Here is a 23773-nt window from a genome sequence, read left to right as displayed (position 1 = left end):
AGAAGTTGGAGGGTGTAGGTGTGGAGGGTCCTAGGAAGCTTTTATAGACCACAAGAAGAGAGAACAACTGGAAAGCTTTGTGGGGTTTTAAGCAGAGGAGTGACATGATACAATGTATACTTTTTAAAGCCTGCCTTTGACTGCTGGGTAGAGAATACATTGTAAAGAATCCAAAGTGGGATCCAGTTACTCAACCATGAAAAGTCATTTACTGGTGATCCATGCTAGAACATGGATGAGCCTCAAAAACATCGTACTGAGTGAAGAAGCCAAACACAAAAGGCCACATCTTGTAGGATTCCATTTATATGCAATGTCCAGAATAGGCAAATCCATAGAGAGAGAAAGTTGATTGGTGGTTTCAGGGGCTGGAGGAAAGGGGAAATGGGAGTGACTAATGAGTAAGGGACTTCCTTTTCTTGTTTTTTTTTTTTTTGAGACGGAGTCTCACTCTGTCCCCCAGGCTGGAGTGCAGTAGCGCGATCTCGGCTCACTGCAAGCTCTGCCTCCCAGGTTCACGCCATTCTCCTGCCTCAGCCTCCAGAGTAGCTGGGACTACAGGTGCCCGCCACGACGCCCGGCTAATTTTTTCTATTTTTTAGTAGAGACGGGGTTTCACCGTGTTCCTTTTGAAGTGGTGAGCATTTGGAACTAGATAGAGGTTGTGATCTTCTGATATTGTGAATGAACTTAATGCTACTGAGTTATTCAATTTAAAATGGTGAATTTTATGTTATGTGAATTTCACCTTAACATAACAAAAAAGCAAAAACAGAACCAAATGCAAGTGAGTCTGGGATTCTAGCGAGGAGGCAGCGGCAGCCCAGGTGAGAGGAAGGTGGTGGCTTGGACCAGAATGATGCGGCTAGAGATGGAGAGTAATGAACTCATTCAAAGACAATGTAAGATTTCTCAGGATCCTTTTAGTTTTGATACTCTATGTAAATTGGGCATCAGAAAAGTGGGAAGAGTTTTCCCAGATTCCAACACTGGAAGAGTCCTTTGCTGTACTTGGGAAACAAATGCATTTTCCTAAGTATAGGTGATGGCCTGAAGCTGAGTGTCTTTCCCTAACGTAGATGTGCAGCTTTGGCTTAGCCCAGCCCCTCTGCACAGCTTACCTTGTCAGGGAGCCCTGACTTGCTGGCCCATCCAGAAAGCACCATGGTACACCCAGGGATGATATAGCCCCAGAGGATGGGGCTTCCCTTTCCAATGTTTTGTGCCATCTCATTTTGTTGATTTTCTCTGAATTGGCCTTATTTCCAGATGAGACATCTGTGTGACAGATATCTAATATCCTACAAAGATCATGGGAAAGAATGTTCTTTTTAACTGCATCCGTGGGATATACTGCAAAATATTCACTAAATCTTAAGTACACAGTCACAGTCATTAGAAACAGTCATTTGTGTCTGTTTTTTCCCCTCTGACCATGCCTTGGTAATGAGGGTGGATGGAAAGGCGAATCCCACATCTTGTCCATGAAGGCTTCCTTGATGGGTAGGAAGCGATATGGGATTTCTCTCCACCCTACTCTAATCAAATAGCCATGTATTCTCTCGTTTTCTTTTACTCCCATTCTCTCTTCTGCCCTTCTTTCTCTCCATCTTTTCATCCCAGCATTCTTCCCTTTTCCATCCTTCCTTCCTCTTTCCATCTGTCCATCCTTCCATTCTCCCATTTTCTCCATTCCTTTATCCATTCTTCTGTCTTCCCATTCTCACTTTTATTCTATCCATTTATCCTTTCATTCTTTCATCTTCCTCCCCCATCCTCCCTTCCTTTTATCTGTGTTCCCATCCTCCCATCCTCTCTGTCCTTCATCAATTCCATCTTTCCACTTTTTCACCCTTCCTTCCTTCTTTCCATTCTTCTATCCATCCATCTTTTCATCCATCCTTCTGTCCAACTAACCCTTATTTAGATATACCCCTTCTCTCCTCCATCTGTGGCCATGGTTGGTAAAACAGATTGACTCTGAGGTCATTGAGCTCCTGCTAAACTTGTGCTGGGTCAGACTTGGTTCTTCTTGCCAGAGGATCTGGTCTTGTCACTTGGCTCAGTGCCTCAAGGCTCCTGTCGGGGTTTTGGAGATGATGGTGGTTATCTATCACCAGAGGGTTTTGCTGTGTCCTCTTCACTCACTAAGGGCCATGGTAGATTGAAAGTTTGTTGGAAATCGCCGGGTGCAGTGGCTCACACCTGTAATCCCAGCACTTTGGGAAGCCGAGGCGGGCGGATCACAAGGTCAGGGGTTTGACACCAGCCTGGCCAACATAGTGAAACCCCATCTCTATTAAAAACACAAAAATTAGCTGGGCGTGGTGGACACGTCCATAGTCCCAGCTACTTGGGAGGCTGAGGCAGGAGAATCCCTTGAACCCTGGAGGCGGAGGTTATGGTGAGCCAAGATGGTACCACTGCACTTCAGCCTGGGTGACAGAGCAAGACTCCATCTCAAAAAAAAAAAAAAAAGTTTGTTGGATATTTCGGGTGAAAATTGCAGCTTGGCTTCAATGTTGACTTCTTCCAGTCTATTTCTATAGCTATACAGACATCTGATTTGACCTGGTCATAGTGACTTTAATAACAGGTGACATCACCTGAACCCTCACTCTGTGCTGGGTCCCATGCCAAGCTTGTTATCTCATAGAATTCTCACAATAGCCTCCTGAGATTGGTGTTAGTATTCTCCCCATTGCCCAGATGAGGAAACTGAGATCACTTTCTCAAGGTCACAATCAGAACTTAAGTCCCAGTCTCTCTGACCCCAGAGCCTATGAGTTTAACCACTAAATTACACTGTATCTGTGGGATATACTGCAAAATATTCACTAAATCTTAAGTACACAGTCACAGTCATTAGGAATAGTCATTTGTGTCCATGTATGGATGTTTCTTTGAATCTTCAACATTGAGCATTTGCGTGGGATGAAATGGCACCCCTTCCCCTGCCACCTTGCTTTCCTTTCTTCTCTGACAATGGGCAGGAGAGAGTCCGCCAGTATGTGCTGCTATAACTGGAAGCTCCTTTCTGATCCTCGCCATGGGCCCCTGGGGAGATAAGCGGAGGTGGTGTTCCAGGCACTAAGGGGACTTTGCAGGCATGCTTAGACTTCCTCAAGCCAGCGAGCAGCAGGCCTCCTGCACAGTGGGGCTTTTTTTTTTTTTATTACTATACTTTAAGTTTTAGGGTACATGTGCACAATGTGCAGGTTAGTTACATATGTATACATGTGCCATGCTGGTGTGCTGCACCCATTAACTCGCCATGTAGCATTAGGTATATCTCCTAATGCTATCCCTCCCCCCTCCCCCCACCCCACAACAGTCCCCAGAGTGTGATGTTCCCCTTCCTGTGTCCATGTGTTCTCATCGTTCAATTCCCATCTATGAGTGAGAACATGCGGTGTTTGGTTTTTTGTCCTTGCGATAGTTTACTGAGAATGATGATTTCCAATTTCATCCATGTCCCTACAAAGGACATGAACTCATCATTTTTGATGGCTGCATAGTATTCCATAGTGTATATATGCCACATTTTCTTAATCCAGTCTATCATTGTTGGACATTTGGGTTTGTTCCAAGTCTTTGCTGTTGTGAATAGTGCCGCAATAAACATACGTGTGCATGTGTCTTTATAGCAGCATGATTTATAGTCCTTTGGGTATATACCCAGTAATGGGATGGCTGGATCAAATGGTATTTCTAGTTCTAGATCCCTGAGGAATCGCCACACTGACTTCCACAATGGTTGAACTAGTTTACAGTCCCACCAACAGTGTAAAAGTGTTCCTATTTCTCCACATCCTCTCCAGCACCTGTAGTTTCCTGACTTTTTAATGATCGCCATTCTAACTGGTGTGAGATGGTATCTCATTGTGGTTTTGATTTGCATTTCTCTGATGGCCAGTGATGATGAGCAGTGGGGCTTTTAACCTGCTTGTGTGGGTTGCCCCCAGACTTAAACCAACAGACTTTTCTGAACTCTCCATCCAGGATTCTGAAAATCTGCAAGGAGGCTGTGCTCTGGCCACAAGAGGGCGCCCCACTCCCGGGCAGGCAGGATGGGAGTTTGGGGGAGGTGGGTGGGAGGAGCTGAGAGATTCCTTTTGGATGCAGCTTTGAACCAAGCGCTCTTAAGCACACTCCTTGGGAAGGGAAGAAATGTTTTCAAGCCCACTGAAAAGTTTCATTTCATTCAACTAGTACCAAGCTAAGGGATGAAGGATCCAACAGGGAAAACCACATGGTTCTTGACCTCAAGGAGCCTACAGTCATGTGTGGAAGGCAAAGAATTAGAAGGGAATGTGATGTGTGCCAGAGTCTTAATCCAGAACGGTCATTTAGTAAGCATTTAATGAGCACCTACTATGTGCCAGGCTTTGTGCTGGTTGTCAAGGATAGGAAAATGAACAGCACAGAGTCATTGCCCTCAAAGACCACAGTCTACTTGGAAGACAGCAAATTTGAAAAAATAGGAAACTGTAGCCATCAATCTGTCTGTCTGTCTGTCTATCTATCTGTCTATCTAATGATCAATCAATCAATCAAGAGAGAGAACTGAGGAGGAACACCCAACCCAGTTTAGGAGGGAAGAAGGAGTATTAGGGAATGCTTCCTGGAGGAAGAACACCCAACCCATGCTGAAATGAATTAGGATATCAAGGAAGACTTCCTGGAGGAGAGGAATCAGAGCCAAGTCATAAAAGACAAATAGGGTTTAACCAGGCAAAGCAATGGAGGGTATTACAGGTGGTGGAGACAGCATATACAAAGAGTGAGAAGGCCCCAGGGTCAGACCAAGGTGTGTGTGTGGGTAGATATTGGGTACCATGTTAAGGAAATTGGGTCTTTTCCAGCATGTGATGGAAAAGCAGGTCCTAAGAGAGTGAGGTGAGGGAATGATACATTACCCCAACTCTGTGGTTAGGAGAGGGCATTATACACGTGGTAACATTTGAACTGGACCATGTAGTATGTGCAGGGGTTCACCAGGTGGAGGAGGGAGAGAAACGGTAGAAACACTCTGTAACGGGCAGCTTTGCCATTCCGTGGGGGCCACTGAACAGGGACTCTCCTGGGTCCCTGCCCTGTCTCCTTCATGTATTACAGCATTTTTCTCTTTAGTTACTCCAGAGCAAAAGGGCTCAGTGCTAGAGACAGGGGGGCAAAGGGAAATATCTGCGTGGGGTTTCTGGGTGGTTCTGGTGAAAGGGTTCCAAGAAAGAGGTGGATGAAGCAAAATGAATATTTGGGGCTCAGTTCTTGGCCACCCCAGTGCCTCTGACCTGAGCGTGTCCCAAATCGAGCTGCTCAGGATAACTGGCCTCGGGGTGGCTGATGATGTGGGGTTGGGACTGACACTCAGGGTCTGGTGTGGGTGCAGTTGAGGGATGTACCCTAGTGCCATACTGCCTGGTTTCAGGGCTGGCACCACCTTCACCACATCCCTTATCTTCTCATTGCTTTGGTGTCCTCATCATTGGAGAGAAGATAATAACAGCATCTCCCACCTAAGGTTACTATGGTGCTTAAGTGAGGTCATACATGAAAAGCACTTGATACAGTCCCTAGGACACGGTTGGCACTCAAATCAAAGCAGCAGTAACAGTGGCTGTTGTTGCTGTTATTATTATGGTGAAGCCTCCTGTTTGATAAAGTTGAAAAATTTTAAATGTCCATGTTTTATGCTTATAATTTCAGAGCTGTTTTCTCTCCGTTTCAGATCAAAGCTTAATCAGCACCTTGCTGGAATCCTTGTTTTTAGTGTCTCCTTTCCATCTCTTTCTCAGTATGAGAGGTCCTGTTGGAAATGGAATAATTTCACCTTCTAATAATCTGTTGGCAAGGAAGATGCCTAGAAAAAAAGAAACAATTCGAAAAGAATCTTAAATACCCTGCTTTTTTTTAATTTCAGCAACAGACTGTGAATAATTGCTAACCCCCTCACTTTCTTTATCATTTTTTAATTTTATTATTATCGTTATTATTATTTTAGAGACAGGATCTCACTATGTCACCCAGGCTGGAGTGCAGCGATACAACCATAGCTCACTACAGCCTCAAACTCCTGGTCTCAAGTGATCCTCCCACCTCAGCCTCCTGAGTAGCTGGGACTGCAGGCACATGCCTCCAAACCCGGCTAATTTCTTAATTTTTTATAGAGACAGGGTCTTGCTATGTTGCCCAGGCTGGTCTCAAACTCCTGGCCTCAAGTTATTCTCCCACCTTAGCTCCCCAAAGTGCTGGGATTATAGAGATGAAACACTGCACTCAGCCCTCTTTTTTTTTTTTTTAATTTTAGCAATGTATTTTACTTAACCCAACATTTGATGCATACAAAAGTATTGTTAGGTATTGTCCATTGTTATTATTTTTTTCATTCTAAGCCTATTTCAGGCAAGCCTTGCCACAATTCAAGTGGTCATGTGGACGAGTAGCTCTGTTATTGGACAGGGTAGCTCTATACTAAGAAATGGCCAGGATGTGACAGATCCATTCTTGAGGGCGTAGTTATTCTCAGCCTTAAGTATACATTGCACTTTTTTTGAAAGTATCAAATTTTGTCATAAGCTTAACTCTGATGGATACTTGCACTCATAACACATTTCTATTAATTAATTGTTTAAATATCATACCATTACCCATTTCAGTGAGTTACCTATACATTTCCTTACCTTTATGATTCTGTGTAAAGGAGAGCCCCTGGCTTTATTGCACAATTGTTGCCATGAATGCACCATGTTGTAGGCAGAAGGCAGATGCTCACCCACTGGTGGGGTGAGACCAATGCCTGTGTGTACGATTGAGATCAGACATCACCCCTCTCTCTTCTCTTGAATGAATCCATAACTGGCCATGGATCAAATGCTGTGAGCTGAGGGGTCCCTGGAAGAGCTCTTCTTTACCTTCCTTCCTTTTACCATTTAGAGATCATTCAACAAATATTTAAATTCCTGCTCTGTGTGACTCATTTTGCTGGGCACAGAGTGTACAAAGAATACCATTCAATCTCCTGGGTCTTGAAGAGTCCCCAAGAGAAGAACCAAACTTTCCAGAAGCTTCTGCTTGGTTTCTGCTGCAGATTCTTTCTTCTGAAGGAACTATCAGACAGATCTCCATAATATAATAATAATAATTCATGTTTATACTTTGTATTAATTCACTTACGGGCATTTTTTTAATCCTCTCCACAATTCTCCAAAGAAGGACTCTTTTGTAGGCAAGAGAACTGAGGCTTGAGAAGTTTAATGTACTCACCCGGGGGTGGTGAGACCAGTTATTTGAATCTGGGGAGTCTGGCCCCACAATAGTGTAATTCCTACAAGCTGTACCTGCTCTCCTCCAGCAATGCTGCTATAGTGGACACAGCGATGAAGGGTGGGGGCACCCAGGGTCCCTTGTCTATATCACTGTTCTGATCTCTGGCAGCTGCCTGTGAGGCTGTGAGACATCCCATCGGATCCAGCCTATGATCTGGGGGAGCACCCTCCCTCCTGAACTCCTAAGGTGGGCACCATCTGAGGCTCCTGGTAGGCACTGGACCAAGAGCTAGACAGGGCCGTGGCTGGGCTGGGAAGAAGGAGCCCAGCACCAGAAGTCTTGAGCAAGAGGAAGCATTTCCAGAAGAGGCACTGTGTTCCTACCGTAGGCTTAGTCTACTTAGATCTCTTGAAAGTCATCAGGCTTAACATCTACAGAAATGCACTGATTATTGTTACATGGAGGAAGGGCAGTGGATTTGGGGATTAAACACATAGATGGTGAATGCCACCTTGACACGGATCTGGACTCACTTGAGGACAGCCTGGGATTTGCTGTTTTTGTCAAATGGCCAAAGGGCAGCTTGGCCACGGGTTGGGGGCTTGGAGCTCTGGGGACTCGACATGTTTAGGCAAAAGTTGTGGGATTGGAGTTGGAAGCTGAACTTGACCCTGGCTCTCTAGAGCTTCTCTAGGGAGCTGGGTGAAAAAGAATGGCTGAAGTGTTTGCTTGTGCTCCATGGTGGAATGAGCTTCTTAGAGGGACCTAGGGGTGAGAGGGTAAACCCTTTTTGCCCGGCCCCTGTGTCTCTACCTAAAAGCCTGTGGGCTCTTTTAATTTCTCCCTGTGGGTTTTGGACCCCTCATGGGAAACACAAGGCTGGGCCTCCCTGCTGTACCTTTGTGCACCTATGGATATATTTCCTTTTCCTCTTTTTCTGTCTCCCTTTCAGAGCCAAGAAGAAGAGCAAACCCTTGAACCTCAAGATCCACAGCAGCGTAGGCAGCTGCGAGAACATCCCCTCTCAGCAGCGCTCCCCGCTGCTGTCTGAGCGCTCCCTCCGCTCCTTCTTTGTGGGACATGCACCTTTCCTGCCTTCCACCCCTCCTGTTCACACTGAGGCCAACTTCTCTGCAAGTAAGTCACCCGCCGGGCTGCACTGGGAACGCTTGCCGCACTGCCTCCTTCTCCCCAGCACCTGCTGTCCTCTGTGCCAGGTGCAAACTCTCTTTTCTTTATCTCAAGGGCTTGTGAAATGCTCACTGATAGAGCTTCACCCATCCTCTGCCCACGGCCCCCCCCATCTGCCTATGCCACTCATGCCCATTTGGATGGTTTTTGAGGGGGGCATAATTGACGCTGGGGAGGTTGACTGGATGTTGTCGTTGGTCCCCGGTTCCTGCTCTTTCCCCTGAAGGTGCGAAGGAAAGATAGAGGAAAGCAAGCAGGCATTCAGGGAGGCACCCGCCCTCTCTCTCCCTCCTCCCAGCTGTCTCTCAGCTGCCTGATTACAGGATTTTTCTTGGCTGCTGTGGCTAAGGCATCTATGATTAAGTTTTGTATTTTTTTTTCCCCACTCAGGTCAACATATATAACCTTTACATCTCAAAGATGTATTTGGGTTCAAATGGGGTTGAGCATGGCCTGAGGTGGTTTACTTTCTGCTCTTACGAATTTCTGCTGGAGACAGGGTGGTTATTACTTGGAGCAGAAATGGAACTTTTTGGTGATGTAGGGCTGAGGTTTCAGAAGGCGTTTAATCTTCTCTACCCAGAGGCCCGATTTGCTGAACAGGCACAGACGTGGTCAGAGGGGCACCCCCCTGAATAAAGCCCAGCCAGTCCTCCAGCCAAGACAGCAACTTTTATTGATTGGTTGCTGAAGAGAAGGAAGGGCTCTGAGAATGTAGAAGAAATAACCCCTGGACCTTAATTCAGCCACAGGCTGTGCACGTTGTGTTGCTGCTCTGAGAAATGATGAGACATGTTCACTGAGCACTGATACATGCTAATCACTCACAGGCAGGGCCCCATTTAGTTCTTGCAACAATCCCTCATGCAGTTGGATTATTCCCATTGTACAGAAGGAGAAACTGAGGCCCAGGGATGTCAAAGAACTTGCTCAAAGTCACACAGGTGTTGAGTATTTGAGCTGGGATTTGAATTCGGTTCTTTCTAATGCATCACACATCATTTGATAACCATGACTGCTCAAATACCCAGCAGAATGCCTGTCTCTAAATATGGGGTTTTCTTCATTACTTTTACCTAAGGGTTCTTACACTTGGAGAATTTGACAAGATCTATTAATTCTGTGCCTGGAAAAAAAGGCAGGCACAGGTAATATCCAACATCCCGCTAGATGGTTAGGCTGGGGCCCGAATAGTGAGCTTGGTTTATAGCCCGTAGGTGTTTATGGCGCATCCATGGTAGGAATCAGCTGAGGGCATGGACTGATGAACCACATGGACATCTGTTAGAAGTCGATCCAGAGACTGCCTTGTCTCGGTGCCCAGGTTAGGCAGGCTGTAAATCAAGCAAACTAAAATAGCACCCACGACTCCCAGGTCCACACCAGAAGGCCGATTTATGAATTTGTCCAGAGAAATCACTGCCAGAGAGAGCACCCTTCATGAGGGTGGGCCTACATGGTAGTCAAAGAGAGTGGCTGCATGAGCGTGAATGAAGAAAAGCATGATAGTGACATGTCCAGTGTGTAGCAACAGCCAGGTGAGGCAGATGTCATGACCAGGAACAGATGCCTGGGTTTGAACCCCAGTTATTCTACTTTTAGGCAATTATGTGTGACCTCAAGTGAGTTCAAAGCCTCTGAACCTCATCTGTTTCCTCATCTTTAAATGGGGACAATAAGAGGTTCATCTTGTAGATAGTTGTGAGGATTAGATGAGCTCATTCATGCCAAGCCTTCTGCACAGTTCCTGGCACACAGTAGGTGCATAATAAATGGTGGCTTTTATGATGATGTTTTATTCTTGAAGCATTTACAGCCTGTGGTCTGATGGTTAATTTGGGGCTTCTGTGGCTAAATGCCTTGCAGTTTACTTCCCGTCCCCACTTCCCCATGACTCTAAGAGTGCTTGGCATTTACATTGGCATGACTCTGGGTGGCTGCCTCTAGCAGCCATCTGTCCTTGGTCATCGCCATCCTGTGAGTGAATGTCAGCTGGGTCCCCTCCAGGGGTTGGCCACTGCTCTGCACTTTAGTTTTGGCCAGAGTAAAAACATCTCCTTCCTGCTTTAAAACAACAACAACAACAACAACAACACGGATTTGAACATTTGAGCCCCCATCCCTACCAAAGAGTTTTTGAGGATTCATCATGGCTTCTAACTTTTTGTTCCCACCCTGGTCTCCACCTAAGAGGAAAAGCTTTTCTGCTTGCCTGTGGATAGGAGCGAAGTCCTTAATTAAAAGGTGGCTCCCAGCAGTAAGAGGCACCAGGAGCACAACTGCCCCTTGGACAGTCTTGGTTCTTCAAAGAAGTTGCTCTCTGATCTCCCAGAAAGAAGAAAGATAGCATTTGAGTCTCAGTGGAAGAATGAGTGTGTAACCCAAATATTAGCTGAAACCCCAGGGACCAGTTCCCTATCTGTTGATTCTAACAAGTAACAGAAACAGAGGCAGCCTGGTGTGGGGCAGGCAGGTTCATTTGGGAAACGAGATGCTGTCTGTTGGAATCTCAGTGTTGCCGCCGGTTGCCTTTGTGGCCTCTGTCTCTGCCTGGTGTGTTAGCTGCACTATTTCAGTTAAGACTCACCCCAGTCTGTGAGGCAGGTGCTAGAATTCCCATGTTACAGATCAAGAAACAGGCTCAGAATGGTGCATGAACTTGTCCATGGGGTTCCTTCTGAATCCAGATCCAATCTAGCCTGCATTGTATCACTTCAACGTGGCAAGTTCCTTTCTCTATCTGGGTCTCAGTTTCCCCAGGGGTATGTACCCCCTGAGGGTCTATTTCAGTGACTCTGAGGTCTAGCCACTGAGTTTTCCTAGGCAAATCTTTTGATGCAATTAGAATGCTGGTTTTGGGGACTCTGGGTGGGGCTTGAGTTTGGGAGGAACACAGCTACCAGGTGCCGACTCCTTGTTTGTAATAGTTCCCATTCCCACGCCACCATGAATTCCAGAAGAGAACTCCCTGCTTTTGGGTCCTGGTGGCAGCCTTACTCCTGCTGAGCCAGCCAAGGGGGCCCCTGGGGCTGCATCCCTGCCAGGCTCAGTCTGTCTGCCTGTTTGCCACTGTCGGCTCTGGCTCTGGTCTGTACTGTGAAGGGTGGTGACACGCCATCTTGTTACCCCATGATGGTAATGCCTGGGGACAGCGTTAGGCAGATCTGGCTGTAGTGTGGCCAAGCCTCACAACCTCAGGGTGCCCAGCCACCTTGAGTGGGCTGCGAGAAGGACAGCACCTTCCTGGGTCTTACCCTACTCCCCTGGCCTGGGAGTGGCGAGTGGGGAAAGGGAGGGAGGGGAATGGCAGGAGCCTTTGCTGACGGAGGAATCTGTCTCCAAGGTTCACCAGCCCTTGGGGTTCATAGCCTTACTCAGGTAGGGCTAGAATGAAAGACGTTAGATGCTTTTGTTCACCATGGGAGATATTGACTCAAATTCACCTGCTTCCCAGAGAAATAGAGAGTGGTGGACTTACCTCTCTACCCTTGCTGTATTTATTCTGTGTTGCATTTGGGTGGGCCACCGTGCTCTGGTGCTTTGGTTAGGTGCTTTTCACCAATGGATCATCTTTACTCCAACAATCTGCAAGCTTGTGGGCTCCTTGTAGGCTATCTCTGACCCCAGCTGATGGAGGTCAGGCTTTCTTAAATCCCCTAAAGAAAGGCTACTTCAGAATGAAAGAGTGCCACCTAGATGGAAGGAATAATTGTCATCATTCATTACCAGCTGGTAGAAGTGACTTCGGGTTTAAAGCAACTAACTGGATGCTGTTAAGTCACTGGACAAATTACTTAACCTCTTGAGTCTATTTTCTACCTAGCAACAATGCAGTGAGGATACAATGAGAAATGCATGTAAATTCCCTAGCATGGGGACTGGTACTTAGAGCACTGAGTCTCAATAAAGGGTGGCTTTGGGAGCTATTGCTGTATGTTACATGATGAAGTGGCTTGAAACAATGATGAAAACCATGTTAATAATAGCAATCAGCATGTATTGTGTTGACAGTGTTCCAGGCATTGCACAAAGCAGTTTACTTTTATTATTTCATTTAAACTCCATCATCCTCTATAAGGTAGGTACTACTGTTATCCCCATTCTACAGATGAAGAAACTGGGGCTGAGAGAGTTTAAGCAGTTGGCCCATGGTCACAAGGTCAGGAAAGAGGTGAAGTTTGCCATCCTTTTGAATCCTCCACTCTGCAGTGCCAGGTTGTGAAATTGCAATGTCATCTTCATTAGAACTTGCTTGCTCATTAGGTAGGGAACTGAACATGCTCACGTTTTCTCTTCGATGCCCTTGCATCATGGGGGGGAGTGTGTTGTGGGTGACAGCCTTGCTCAAAGCATGCCTCTTTGTCAGTGTGCTGTGCTCACTTAGAAAGCAGCACCCACATTGACTAACCATTTGCTGCTCCACCTAGACTCTCTTGTTATTATTCTAGGGATCTGTTGTCCCAGGTTGTAGCCATCCCTGTAGGGGCCAGGCAGTTACAGAAAGTAGCCAAAATTACAAGCTGCAGGAAGCTTCTGTGACACATTCATCCTGGACATCTCTGGTGGAAGATGAGGAATGACATAGTAATTTTGCCACCTGCAGTTTTCTGGGTGTTTCTTTATTAGCTGCCCATGACTCACTTAGAATGCTGGTTTTGGAAGCTCTGGGTGGGGCTTGGGGTTGGGAGAACACAGCTACCAGGTGCAGCAGCTTCAGGGCAACAGTTACCAAGGGGAACAAGTGACTGATGGTTCCAGAACTTCCCCATCTTGGTCATAATGACACCAGCTGGAGTTACCCACAAGGCCTGGGTCTTATGAAATATTGTCCTTCATGAGGTGTCTTGGCCCCTCTGCTCATCCCTACACTAAGCAACTCCTGCTCTTTGTCCTGGGGACAAGCTAAGAGAGAGTTGACCCTCTTTTGATAGCCTGGCCTTGTGTGTACCTTAAGGCTGAGTCAGAAGCCTGGTTTGTCGAGGAAGGCAGCAGGTAGCAATAAAGACTGATGGAGCAGAACTGCCTACTCCCAAGAAAGCGGCCGCTGGAAGGGTTATAAAGAGACTCAGGATGGGGGTGATTATATAATGGGGTTTAATGAGGCTTAAGGCCAAGGTTCATTACCCGCCAGAAGAGAGGGAGGAGAGGCTCGTGTCTTGACAGAAGTTTGTTGGCTGAACCACAGTCTTGTCTCAGAATTGGAAGATATTTTGAGCAGTTTGGGTTTGACCGGACTCAGTGGTGCCAATTCCAAGGGAAAGTAGATATCCTATTGGAGTTACCCAAGGGACTTTGCTCCCCCAAAATGAGCTGGGGTTGGTGCTGGTATCTCCTCTTCCCCTGGGGACTCAGCAGACACAGGAGGTATCACATTGCCTGGCATCTTTTAGAAACTCAGGCCCCAGCAGCTTTTTAACGGGTACTGGCCACCTGCTACATGCCAGGCAGGACGTAGATGATTTGCAGACATTAAAATATATAAACCTGGAAATAAACAAAATGCTACAGAACAGTTCCTAAAGAAAAGCACTGATCTCTTGCACTATCCCTCCCCAATCCTGCTTCCCAGAAGCAACCAGCTTAACTCCTTCTGCCTAGTTATTTTGGTGATCACAACCACAATTTAAACCAGGCTCTACCAGGGGTTCTCAAAGTGTGTTCCAGACCACCATCACCAGCAGCAGCAGCATCCCAAAGCTTGTTAGAAATGCAAATTCTTGCTCTTCCCCTCCAGCCCTATTGAATCAGAAGTTCTGGGGAGAGGTCCAGCAATCTGAGTTTTCACAAGCTCTCCAGGGAGTTCTGCAGGCTGGCATTTCAGAATCCCCGGGTTATATCACAGTTTTTTTTAAAGCTTTCATTTTGAAGTAATTTCAAATTTACAAAAACGTTGTAAGAACAACACAGGGGACTTCTAGGCCCCTCTTTACTTAGATTCACTGGTTTTTAACATTTTCCTACATTTGCTTTTTTCTCTCCCTCTTTCTTTCTCTAATTTTTGTGGACCATTTGGGACTAGGCTGCATGCTCTCTTACATAACCATGTAGAGTTACCAATTTCAGTAAACTTGACATTGAATCAGTACTTTCATCTCGCCAGATTCCAATTTCAGCAATTGCCCCAATAGTATCCTTTAGAGCAATTTTTTTTTTTTTCTGGTACAGGATCGAATCTGAGGTCACATATTGTGTTTAGCTGTTATGCAAGCTAGAACAGTTTCTTAGCCTTTTTTGTTGTTATGTATGACTGGCCTCTTTGAGGAGGAGGGGTCAGTTACTTTATAGAACATCTCTCAATTCGGGTCTGCCTGATGTTTCCTGCTGGCTGGACTCAGGCTAGATGTCCTTGGCAGGAAGCCTACATAAGTGGCGTTGAATCTTTCTTAGTATATCACGTCTTTATAGACAACTCCACTGTGTGGGATCAGGAGACTTAAGGTCCTTCTGTGCCCTGCACACTTGCCCCGTGGATTTCCAGGAAGCCAGGAGCCCAGCCCTCAGCCTTCCTGGTGCTTCTCTGTGATGGGATGGGAGTTATTCCAGATGTAAGTTTCTCTCAATGTGCAAGAAACTGACACAGAAGATAAAGCCTGGATGTAAGCAATTGGCCTTAAGGGACTGCACGTGTGTCAAATTGTCATGACTCGTCTGCAGATGTATCTATTAAATATCTTTATGTTTCAGAGGAGTTTTCAACCTCTTGTGTTTTGTGTTCATTTCCACCCCTGTTTAATGAGGTAGATTTGTCCTTGTCATGGGTTGAATTGTGGCCTCAAAAAGATGTGCCCAAATCCTACCCCACACACCTGTGGATGTGCCCTTATTTGGAAATAGGGTGTTGGCAGATGTGATCAAGTTAAAATGAGGTCATTAGGATGGGCCCTAGTCCAGTATGACTGGTGTCCTCATAAGAAGAGGGAAATTTGGACAGAGATACCAGAATGGCACCAGGTAAAGTTAGGGACAGAGATTGGAGTGATGTGTCTACAAGCCAAGGAACGTCAAGGATTGCCAGAGCCACCAGAAGCTGGGAGAGGCATGAGGACATGCTCTCCTCAAAGCCTCCAGAAAGAACCAACCCTGCTTTGAAAATCAAGAGCCCCCTTAATCTTGGACTTCTGGCCTCTAGAACAGTGAGAGAATAAACCCGTCTTGTTTTAAGCCACCAGTTTTTGGTATTTTATTATAGCAGCCGTAGGAAACCAACGCAGACCTCCTCCTCATTTTCCAAACAAGAATAAGAAAAGGCGGTACCAGGGCCAATCTGTATAATCATGGCAAGTCAATACCTATTCAAAGTCTCAGTGTCACCTTAAATGCCAGCTGGAACAGGGCTTTTTCTCTGAGATACCTACTGGGTTCTGAGACGTACCTGAAAAGACTGTAGCAGCCTGATGTGGGGGAGAGAAGAAAGAGGTGAGGCAGGGGCACCTGCTCCCCAGCCCCAGCAGCTGTGGCCCCGTGGAGATATGGGCCCAGCACTGTGCTGCCAGATTGTTTGATTTGTTCAGAAGTTGGAGATCCTGACTTTTACAAGCACTCTCCCATTTAAAAAATGTTAGCAACCAATTATACTTCCTTTGACACTGTATAAGCCCATATTGGATAACTCCACAGGTTTGCCAGTTGCATTTTGTTTGGGGGCTGCCAATTTTTGATCTCTGTTCTAGAATAGATGTCAGAGCTGCAAAGGGCCTCAGAAATCACTGAGTCCAGCCCCTTGTTTTACAGATGGGGAAACTGAGGCTAGAGAGTAGAAAGGACTTGCCCAGGGCTATAGAGCTGGGGCTTGAACCTGAGTCTCCTGATGCCAACCAATGGCTCTCTCCATTATATCAAGAGGGTTGCAGAACAGCAGTCTCTGCTGCCACTTAAAGTGCTCAGCAACAAGGTGGTGGAAGTTCAAAGGAAGTTAGCGTGTCTTTGTTTAAATGTGACACTTTTTCTGTGTATGGAGGGCTGCTGAAGCATGTGGGTATGAGCTGTATGTGTGTGTGCATGTGTGGGTGTGTATGTTCCATGAGAGGCGACTTCTGGGTTCTTATCATCAGTCTTCTCTTGTCCCTGCCTACACATTTTGTACTTCTTGCCCTAGCAAAAACAGTTTGGGCTCAGCATGCAGTAGACAACCTCGGACCTTTTATTATGATTGCTCTCACCAGGAGTTGTGGCGACCAAAATTGGTAGGTAAGTGGTTGGCGTTAAAAAGCAAGGGGGCCATTTGTGTCTGTTGGAGTTAAGTCCTGATCCTCGGTCAGGTACATGCTGTCAGAGTGGGCAATCCCATTCCCCTTCATCAGGACCTGTGTCTGATTGTTAATGCCTTTGTCCCAGTAACCCCTCTCTTGAGCATCGGCTGATTTCAAAACATCAGCTGATTTCTATCTGCGATAGAACTGTACGGTGTACACAAGACATTCGTATTCCTTATCCATGCCCCCGCATCCCCATTCTGTGGATGAGAAAACTGACGTTCCAAGAGAGGAAAATTCCTGGCTGGCAGTTACATAGTGCATCAGAGGCAAGACTAAAAACCATAACGCCTTCAGACACCAGGTTGCATGCTCTTCTGCACATAACTTGGCCTGACCTCATTTCTATGAAGTGGTAGGGTTGCAGGAGGGATTGGGTTTGTTTCAATCAAATTTACCCTCTTCCCCAACAAGCCTGGTCCTCTTCTGGCAGCCCCATCTTGCCCATCTATCCAGCTGGGTAAGCCTATATTTAGGTGTGAACTTTGACCGTTCTTTTCCACGATGCCCTATCTTCCATGTCTTGTTGAGTGAGGCTTCTAAATCAGGGGTCAGCAACCTTTTTCTGTAAAAGGCCAGATAGTAAATATTTCCAATTTTGCAGGCCATATGATTTCTGTGACAACTACTTAACTCTGCCATTGTAACACAAAGCATCCAGAGACAATACCAAAACAAATGGATGTGGCTGTGTTTCAATAGAACTTGACTTACAATAACAGGCGGAGGGCCAGATTTGGTTCGTGGGATGTAGACTGTGACCTCTGTCCTTCCACTTTTTTTCGTCTCCTCCTCCATCATCACCACCCTTGTCCAAACTGTGCAATAGTTTCCAAATGGATCATCCTGTATCCACTTTGACCCAAATCCAATCAATTGATGTAATCTTCCCAAAGTGAAAATCTGGCTCTCAACCCCAATTAAGATAAGATTCTACCACATTCTCCCACTGTTCATAGTCTACAGCCCAGATCCTTAATGTGTCACACCAGACCCTGGCTGGCTCCTGTGCTCTCTCTAGCTTCATTTTTCTCTCTCTGCCCCATCACATGAATTCCTTCAATGAACTATGCTCTCTCTTGCCATGAACTCTTAGGCTAGTGGACACCCACTCATTATTATCACTTCCATCTGAATTAATGTTTCCTTGGGAAAGCATTGCCTGACATTCTAAGTTAGATCAGTTACACCTTTTCTCATCTCTATACTTTTCTTTAGAAGCACTTAGCACAATGTGCAGGTATATGTGTACTTGTATGAGTATTTGTTTCATGCCTCATTCCTCTAATATCACTTCCACGAAGGCAGTGACTACATCAGTCTTGTTCATCACTGTGCCTGGCGTGGAGCTAGCACACACACAAAATAGTTTTGAATAGATAGCAATGAACATTTTTGAGCATTCACTTTGTGTCCAGCACTGTGAACCTTTAGCTACTCAGGATCTAGATGGCAAAGGACAAAGAATTCTACTTGTTGCCCTCCAGAGCTGCAGGGCTGGCTGGGCTTGGCTTCACCCAGGCAGGAACTGAAGTCTCTGGATTTGGATGCAGTCTTTGGATTTATGGATGGTTCTCCTGCTTAACTGACTAGGGAAGCAAGTGTCCAAGAAAAACTGCCCCCAAAACCATTTTGTTGATTGAAAAATAAGCAGCTCTTTATCACTGCATGGTGGTGATGGTGATTGGGATTCATGGTTGGTTACAAGTGACAGGTAACCCAACCTAAGTGTTTTGTTTTGTTTTTAAATATAAAGGTAATTTATTGACACATGTAACTAAAAGGTCCATAGGCTGTGTAGGCTTCAGGTATGGCTGGATCTAAGGGCTCTGTTCATGTTGTGACTTAGTCTCTATCTCTCAGCCCTGCTCTTTTTAGGACGGCTTCACTTTTATGCTCTATGTGGTGAGAAGAAGGCCCCAGCAGTCTCCCCTATTCTAGTCCATAGCAGCAGAGTAAGATTGTTTAGAACTGAGATTCACTCTGAATCCACAGGCTTGACTGTATACTCATCTCTGAACCAATCAGCAGAGCCAGAGAAATGGGATGGATACTTACTGGCTTTATTTGGGCCATGATCTAACCTATGGGCTTAGAAATGGAGAGTTTTGCAGTATTAGTCAGGATTCTCTTAGAGGGATAGAACTAATAGGATATATATATATATCCTATTTTATATATATATATCCTATTTATATATATCCTATTTTATATATATATCCTATTTTATATACACACACACACACACACACACACACACACACACACACACACACAAAGGGGAGTTTATTAAGTATTAACTTACATGATCACAAGGTCCTACAATAGGCTGTCTGCAAGCTGAGGAGCAAGGAGAGCCAGTCTGAGTCCTAGAACTGAAGAACTTAGAGTCTAATATTCAAGGGCAGGAAGCATCCAGCACGGGAGAAAGATGTAGGCTGGGAGGCTAGGCCCATCTCTCCTTTTCCATATTTTTCTACCTGCTTTATATTCACTGGAAGCTGATTAGATTGTACCCACTAGATTAAGGGTGAATCTGCCTTCCCCAGCCTGCTGACTCAAACGTTAATTTCTTTTTTTTTTTTTTAGATGGAGTTTCACTCTTATTGCCCAGGCTGGAGTGCAATGGCATGATCTCGGCTCACCACAACCTCTGTCTCCTGGGTTCAAGTGATTCTCCTGCCTCAGCCTCCCGAGTAGCTGGGATTACAGGCATGTGCCACCACGCCCAGCTAATTTTGTATTTTTAGTAGAGGTGGGGTTTCTCCTTGTTGGTCAGGCTGGTCTTGAACTCCCAACCTCAGGTGATCCACCCACCTCGGCCTCCCAAAGTGCTGAGATTACAGGCATGAGCTACCGTGCCCAGCCACAACTATCCTTCATATAACCAGAAACACACCAATCTCTAACCCAAATACTATTACATAAAGTTAACAATACTTAAATGCTGATATGCAGACAATAAATCTTATGTCACATGATAAAGGAAAAGGAAATAAAATGAAGATATTTTCTTAGTACAAGTGTATACATGCACAAACATGTTTTTAACAAAAGAAGGAGGAAATACTCATGACAGTTACAGTCCTCATTGCTGCAGCTGGTCACGTGGTCATAGCTGGTATTGATGGCTACCTTCTACTACCCATTCTGTATTCCCTTTGCCTTCAGCAGGCATCTCAGCAAGTCGTGGTTTTTTTCCTGGTGGAGTGACACAAACCTTCATTCCTGAAGGGTCCGAGTCATTTGTAGTCCTGCCTGGTTTGTGCTGTTGTAGTTTCCCGTTGATCTTAATCACAGGGCTTGATAATACTCAGAGATGCCCTGTATTCCGTGCATACTCTTCCTTACCTCCATTGTGGAGTAGCAGACTGGTTTCATCTTGATAGTCTGGGTCATTCACCCCAGCCAACATTGTAACTCCCTTCTTAGCCTATTGACTTAAATGTAGGAGGAGCTCAAAGTGTCCAGGTGGCAATTTTAACTTCCAGTTTAGTGGAATCATTGTGTCTCCTGGTGGCAGCGTTCCTCCCTCTGGAACTAAGACCTCTATGCCAGCAGAACGTAATGACGTGGGACCAGGAAGCAAAAACTTTGCTAGTGGATCACTAGGGGTGATGGTGGGTGGTGCCACTTCCACCCCTTGATTCCTGGACCTGTGAATCGTGGCTATGGGAGAAACAGTACCATATATTGGATGCTGATTCAGAGCATACATGGCCTTCTAGAGAACTTTGCCCCATTCCTGCAAAGTATTGTCACCTAGTTGGTGTTGTAATTGTGACTTCAAAAGGCCATTCCACTGTTCTATTCATCCAGCTGCTTCAGGATGATGGGGTATTGCCACCTAGTTGGTGTAGTAATTGTGACTTCAAAAGGCCATTCCACCATTCTATCAATCCAGCTGCTCCAGGATGATGGGGAACATGGTAAGACCAGTGAATTCCATGAGCATGAGCCCATGCCACACTTCTTTAGCTGTAAAGTGAGTGCCTTGGTCAGAGGCAATGCTGTGTGGAATACCATGATGGTGGTGGATAAGCCATTCCGTGAGTCCACGGGTGGTAGTTTTGGCAGAAGCATTGTGTGCAGGAGAGGCAAACCCATATCTGGAGTAAGTGTCTATTCCAGTGAGGACAAACCTCTGCCCTTTCCATGATGGAAGAGGTCCAATATAATCAACCTGCCACCAGGTAGCTGGCTGATCACCCTGAGGAATGGTGACATATCGAGGGCTCAGTGTTGGTCTCTGCTGCTGGCAAATTGGGCACTCAGCAGTGGCCATAGCCAGGCAGGTCAGCCTTGGTGAGTGGAAGTCCATGTCGCTGAGCCAATGCATAACCTCCATCCCGGCCACCATGACCACTTTGTTCATGGGCCCATTGGGCGATGACAGGAGTGGCTAGGGAAAGAGGCTGAGTGGTGTCCACAAAATGGCTCGTTCTATCCACTTGATTATTAAACTCCTCTTCCACTGAGGTCACCCGTTGGTGAGCACTCACATGGGATACAAATATCTTCACAGTTTTTGACCACTCAGAGGGTTCCATCCACGTACCTCTTCCCCAAATTTCTTCGTCATCAATTTTCCAATAATGCTTTTTCCAAGTCCCTGACCACCCAGCCAAACCACTGGCTACAGCCCACGAATCAGTATATAATCACACATCTGGTCATTTCTCCTTCCAGGCAAAGTCCACAACCAGGTGCACTGCTCGAAGTTCTGCGCACTGGGAAGATTTCCCTTCACCACTGTCCTTCAGGGATGTCCTAGAAAGGGGCTGTAGTGCTGCAGCTGTGCACTTTCGGGTGGTGCCCGCGTATTGTGCAGAACCATCTGTGAACCAGGCCCTAGTCTTCTCTTCCTCTGTCAACAGATCATAGGGAGCTCCCCACGAGGTCATCGGTGTAGGCTGGGGAAGAGAAGGCAGGATGGCAGGAGTGGAGACCACGGGCATTTGAGCCACTTCCTCATGTAACTTACTTGTGCCTTCAGGACCTGCTCAAGCCCAATCACGTATATGCCACTTCCACTTGATGATGAAATGCTGCTGTGCACGACTCACTTTATGGCTACATGGGACAGAAAGCACCCAGTTCATGATAGGCAGTTCGGGTCACATAGGCAGTTCAGGTCACTTTGATGACCCTTAGCCAAATGTCCAGTTTCCACCAAAGCTTAGTAACAGGCCAAGAGCTTTCTCTCAAAAGGAGAGTAGTTATCTGCAGAAGATGGCAGGGCCTTGCTCCAAAATCCTAGAAGCCTCTGTTGTGATTCACCTATGGGAGCCTGCCAAAGGCTCCAAACAGCATCCCTGTCTGCCACTGACACCTTAAGAACCATTGGATCTGCTGGGTCATATGGCCAAGAGGCAGAGCAGCTTGCACAGCAGCCTGGACCTGTTGCAGAGCCTTCTCCTGTTCTGGACCCCACTCAAAACTGGCAGCCTTTCGGGTCACTTGATAAATGCACTGGAGTAACACATCCAAATGAGGAATGCGTTGCTTTCAAAATCCAAATAGGCCCACTAGGCGTTGTGCCTCTTTTTTGGTTGTAGGAGGGGCCAAATGCAGCAACTTATCCTTTACCTTAAAAGGAATATCTCGACAGGTCCCACACCACTGGACCCCTAGCAATTTTACTGAGGTAGAAGATCCCTGATTTTAGTTGGATTTATTTCCCACCCTCTGGCACACAAAAAATGTCTCACCAGTAAGTCCAGTGTGTTTGCTACTTCTTGCTCACTGGATCCAGTCAACATAATGTCATCAATGTAATGGACCAGTGTGGTATCTTGCAGAAGCAAAAAGCAATCAAGGTCTCTCCAAATAAGATTATGACACAAAGCCAGAGAGTTTCTATACCCCTGAGGTAGGACAGTGAAGGTATATTGCTGGCCTTGCCAGCTGAAGGTAAATTGCCTCTGGTGGGCCTTATGGACAGGAATGGAGAAAAAGGCATTTGCCAAGTCAATGGCTGCATACCAGGCACCCAGAGATATGTTAATTTGCTCAAGCAATGAAACCACATCTGGTACAAGTACGGCAGCTGCAGTTGGAGTTACCACTTGGTTAAGCTTATGATAATCTACTGTCATTCTCCAAGATCCATCTGTCTTCTGCACAGGCCAAATGGGAGAGTTGAACAGGGATGTGGTGGGAATCACCTCCTCTGTGTCTTTCATGTCCTTGGTGGTGGCAGTAATCTCCACAATCCCTCCAGGGATGCAATATTGTTTTTGATTGACTATTTTTCTAGGTAGAGGCAGCTCTAATGGCTTCCACTTGGCCTTTCCCACTATAATAGTCCTCATCCTACCAGTCAGGGAGCCAATGTGGGGGTTCTGCCACCTGCTGAGTATGTCTATGCCAATCATGCATTCTGACACTGGGGAAATGACCACAGGATGAGTCCGGAGACCCACTGGACCCACTGTACATCACACCTGAGCTAAAACTCCATTAATTACCTGACCTCCATAAGCTCCTACCTTAACTGGAGGACCACAATGACGTTTTTGGGTCCCCTGGAATGCGTCAGCTCAGAGTCAGTGTCCAGTAGTCCCTGAAATGTCTGATCATTTCCCTTTCCTCAGTGCACAGTTACCCTGTTAAAAGGCTGGAGGTCTCCTTGGGGAAGGATGGGAGAAAGATTCACTGCATAAATTGTCTGTAATGTAGTGGGGTCCTTCCTCAAGGGACCCAGCCTCCCCTTCATTCAAAGGGTTCTGGGTCTGTAAACTGGCTCGAGTCTGGAAATTGACTGAGGGACTGTGATTCTCTGTTTTTATAATTCAAATTAGTCTTTTGTCCATCCTACCTAGAAATTTTCCGTTTGTATAATTTAAGTAGGAATGCAGTAGGCTTCCTATCAATTTCACTTCTAGGAACACTGTGATGAATTAGCCAATGCCAGAGATCTACATGAGTCAGAGTATTCTTTTTTTAATTATTATTATTATTATTTTTTCCATAAGTTATTGGGGTACAGGTGGCATTTGGTTACATGAGTAAGTTATTTAGTGGTGATTTGTGAGATTTTGATGCACATATCACCCGAG

The 23773-nt window shown here is 46.0% G+C and overlaps 1 protein-coding gene across 1 annotated transcript in view; it reads left to right on the top strand.

Annotated features, from left to right (window-relative positions):
* Positions 1 to 23773, top strand: part of KSR2 (kinase suppressor of ras 2) — a 517247-nt gene that overhangs the window by 298080 nt on the left and 195394 nt on the right. The window contains exon 5 of the mRNA XM_054444768.2: positions 8222 to 8406. Within this exon, the coding sequence (XP_054300743.1) occupies positions 8222 to 8406 (185 nt within the window). The remainder of the gene's footprint in view (positions 1 to 8221; positions 8407 to 23773) is intronic.

The sequence above is a fragment of the Pongo pygmaeus genome, chromosome 10 (assembly GCF_028885625.2).
Source record: "Pongo pygmaeus isolate AG05252 chromosome 10, NHGRI_mPonPyg2-v2.0_pri, whole genome shotgun sequence".
NCBI classification, from domain to species: Eukaryota; Metazoa; Chordata; class Mammalia; order Primates; family Hominidae; genus Pongo; species Pongo pygmaeus.
This window is presented reverse-complemented; position numbering and strand designations above follow the sequence as displayed.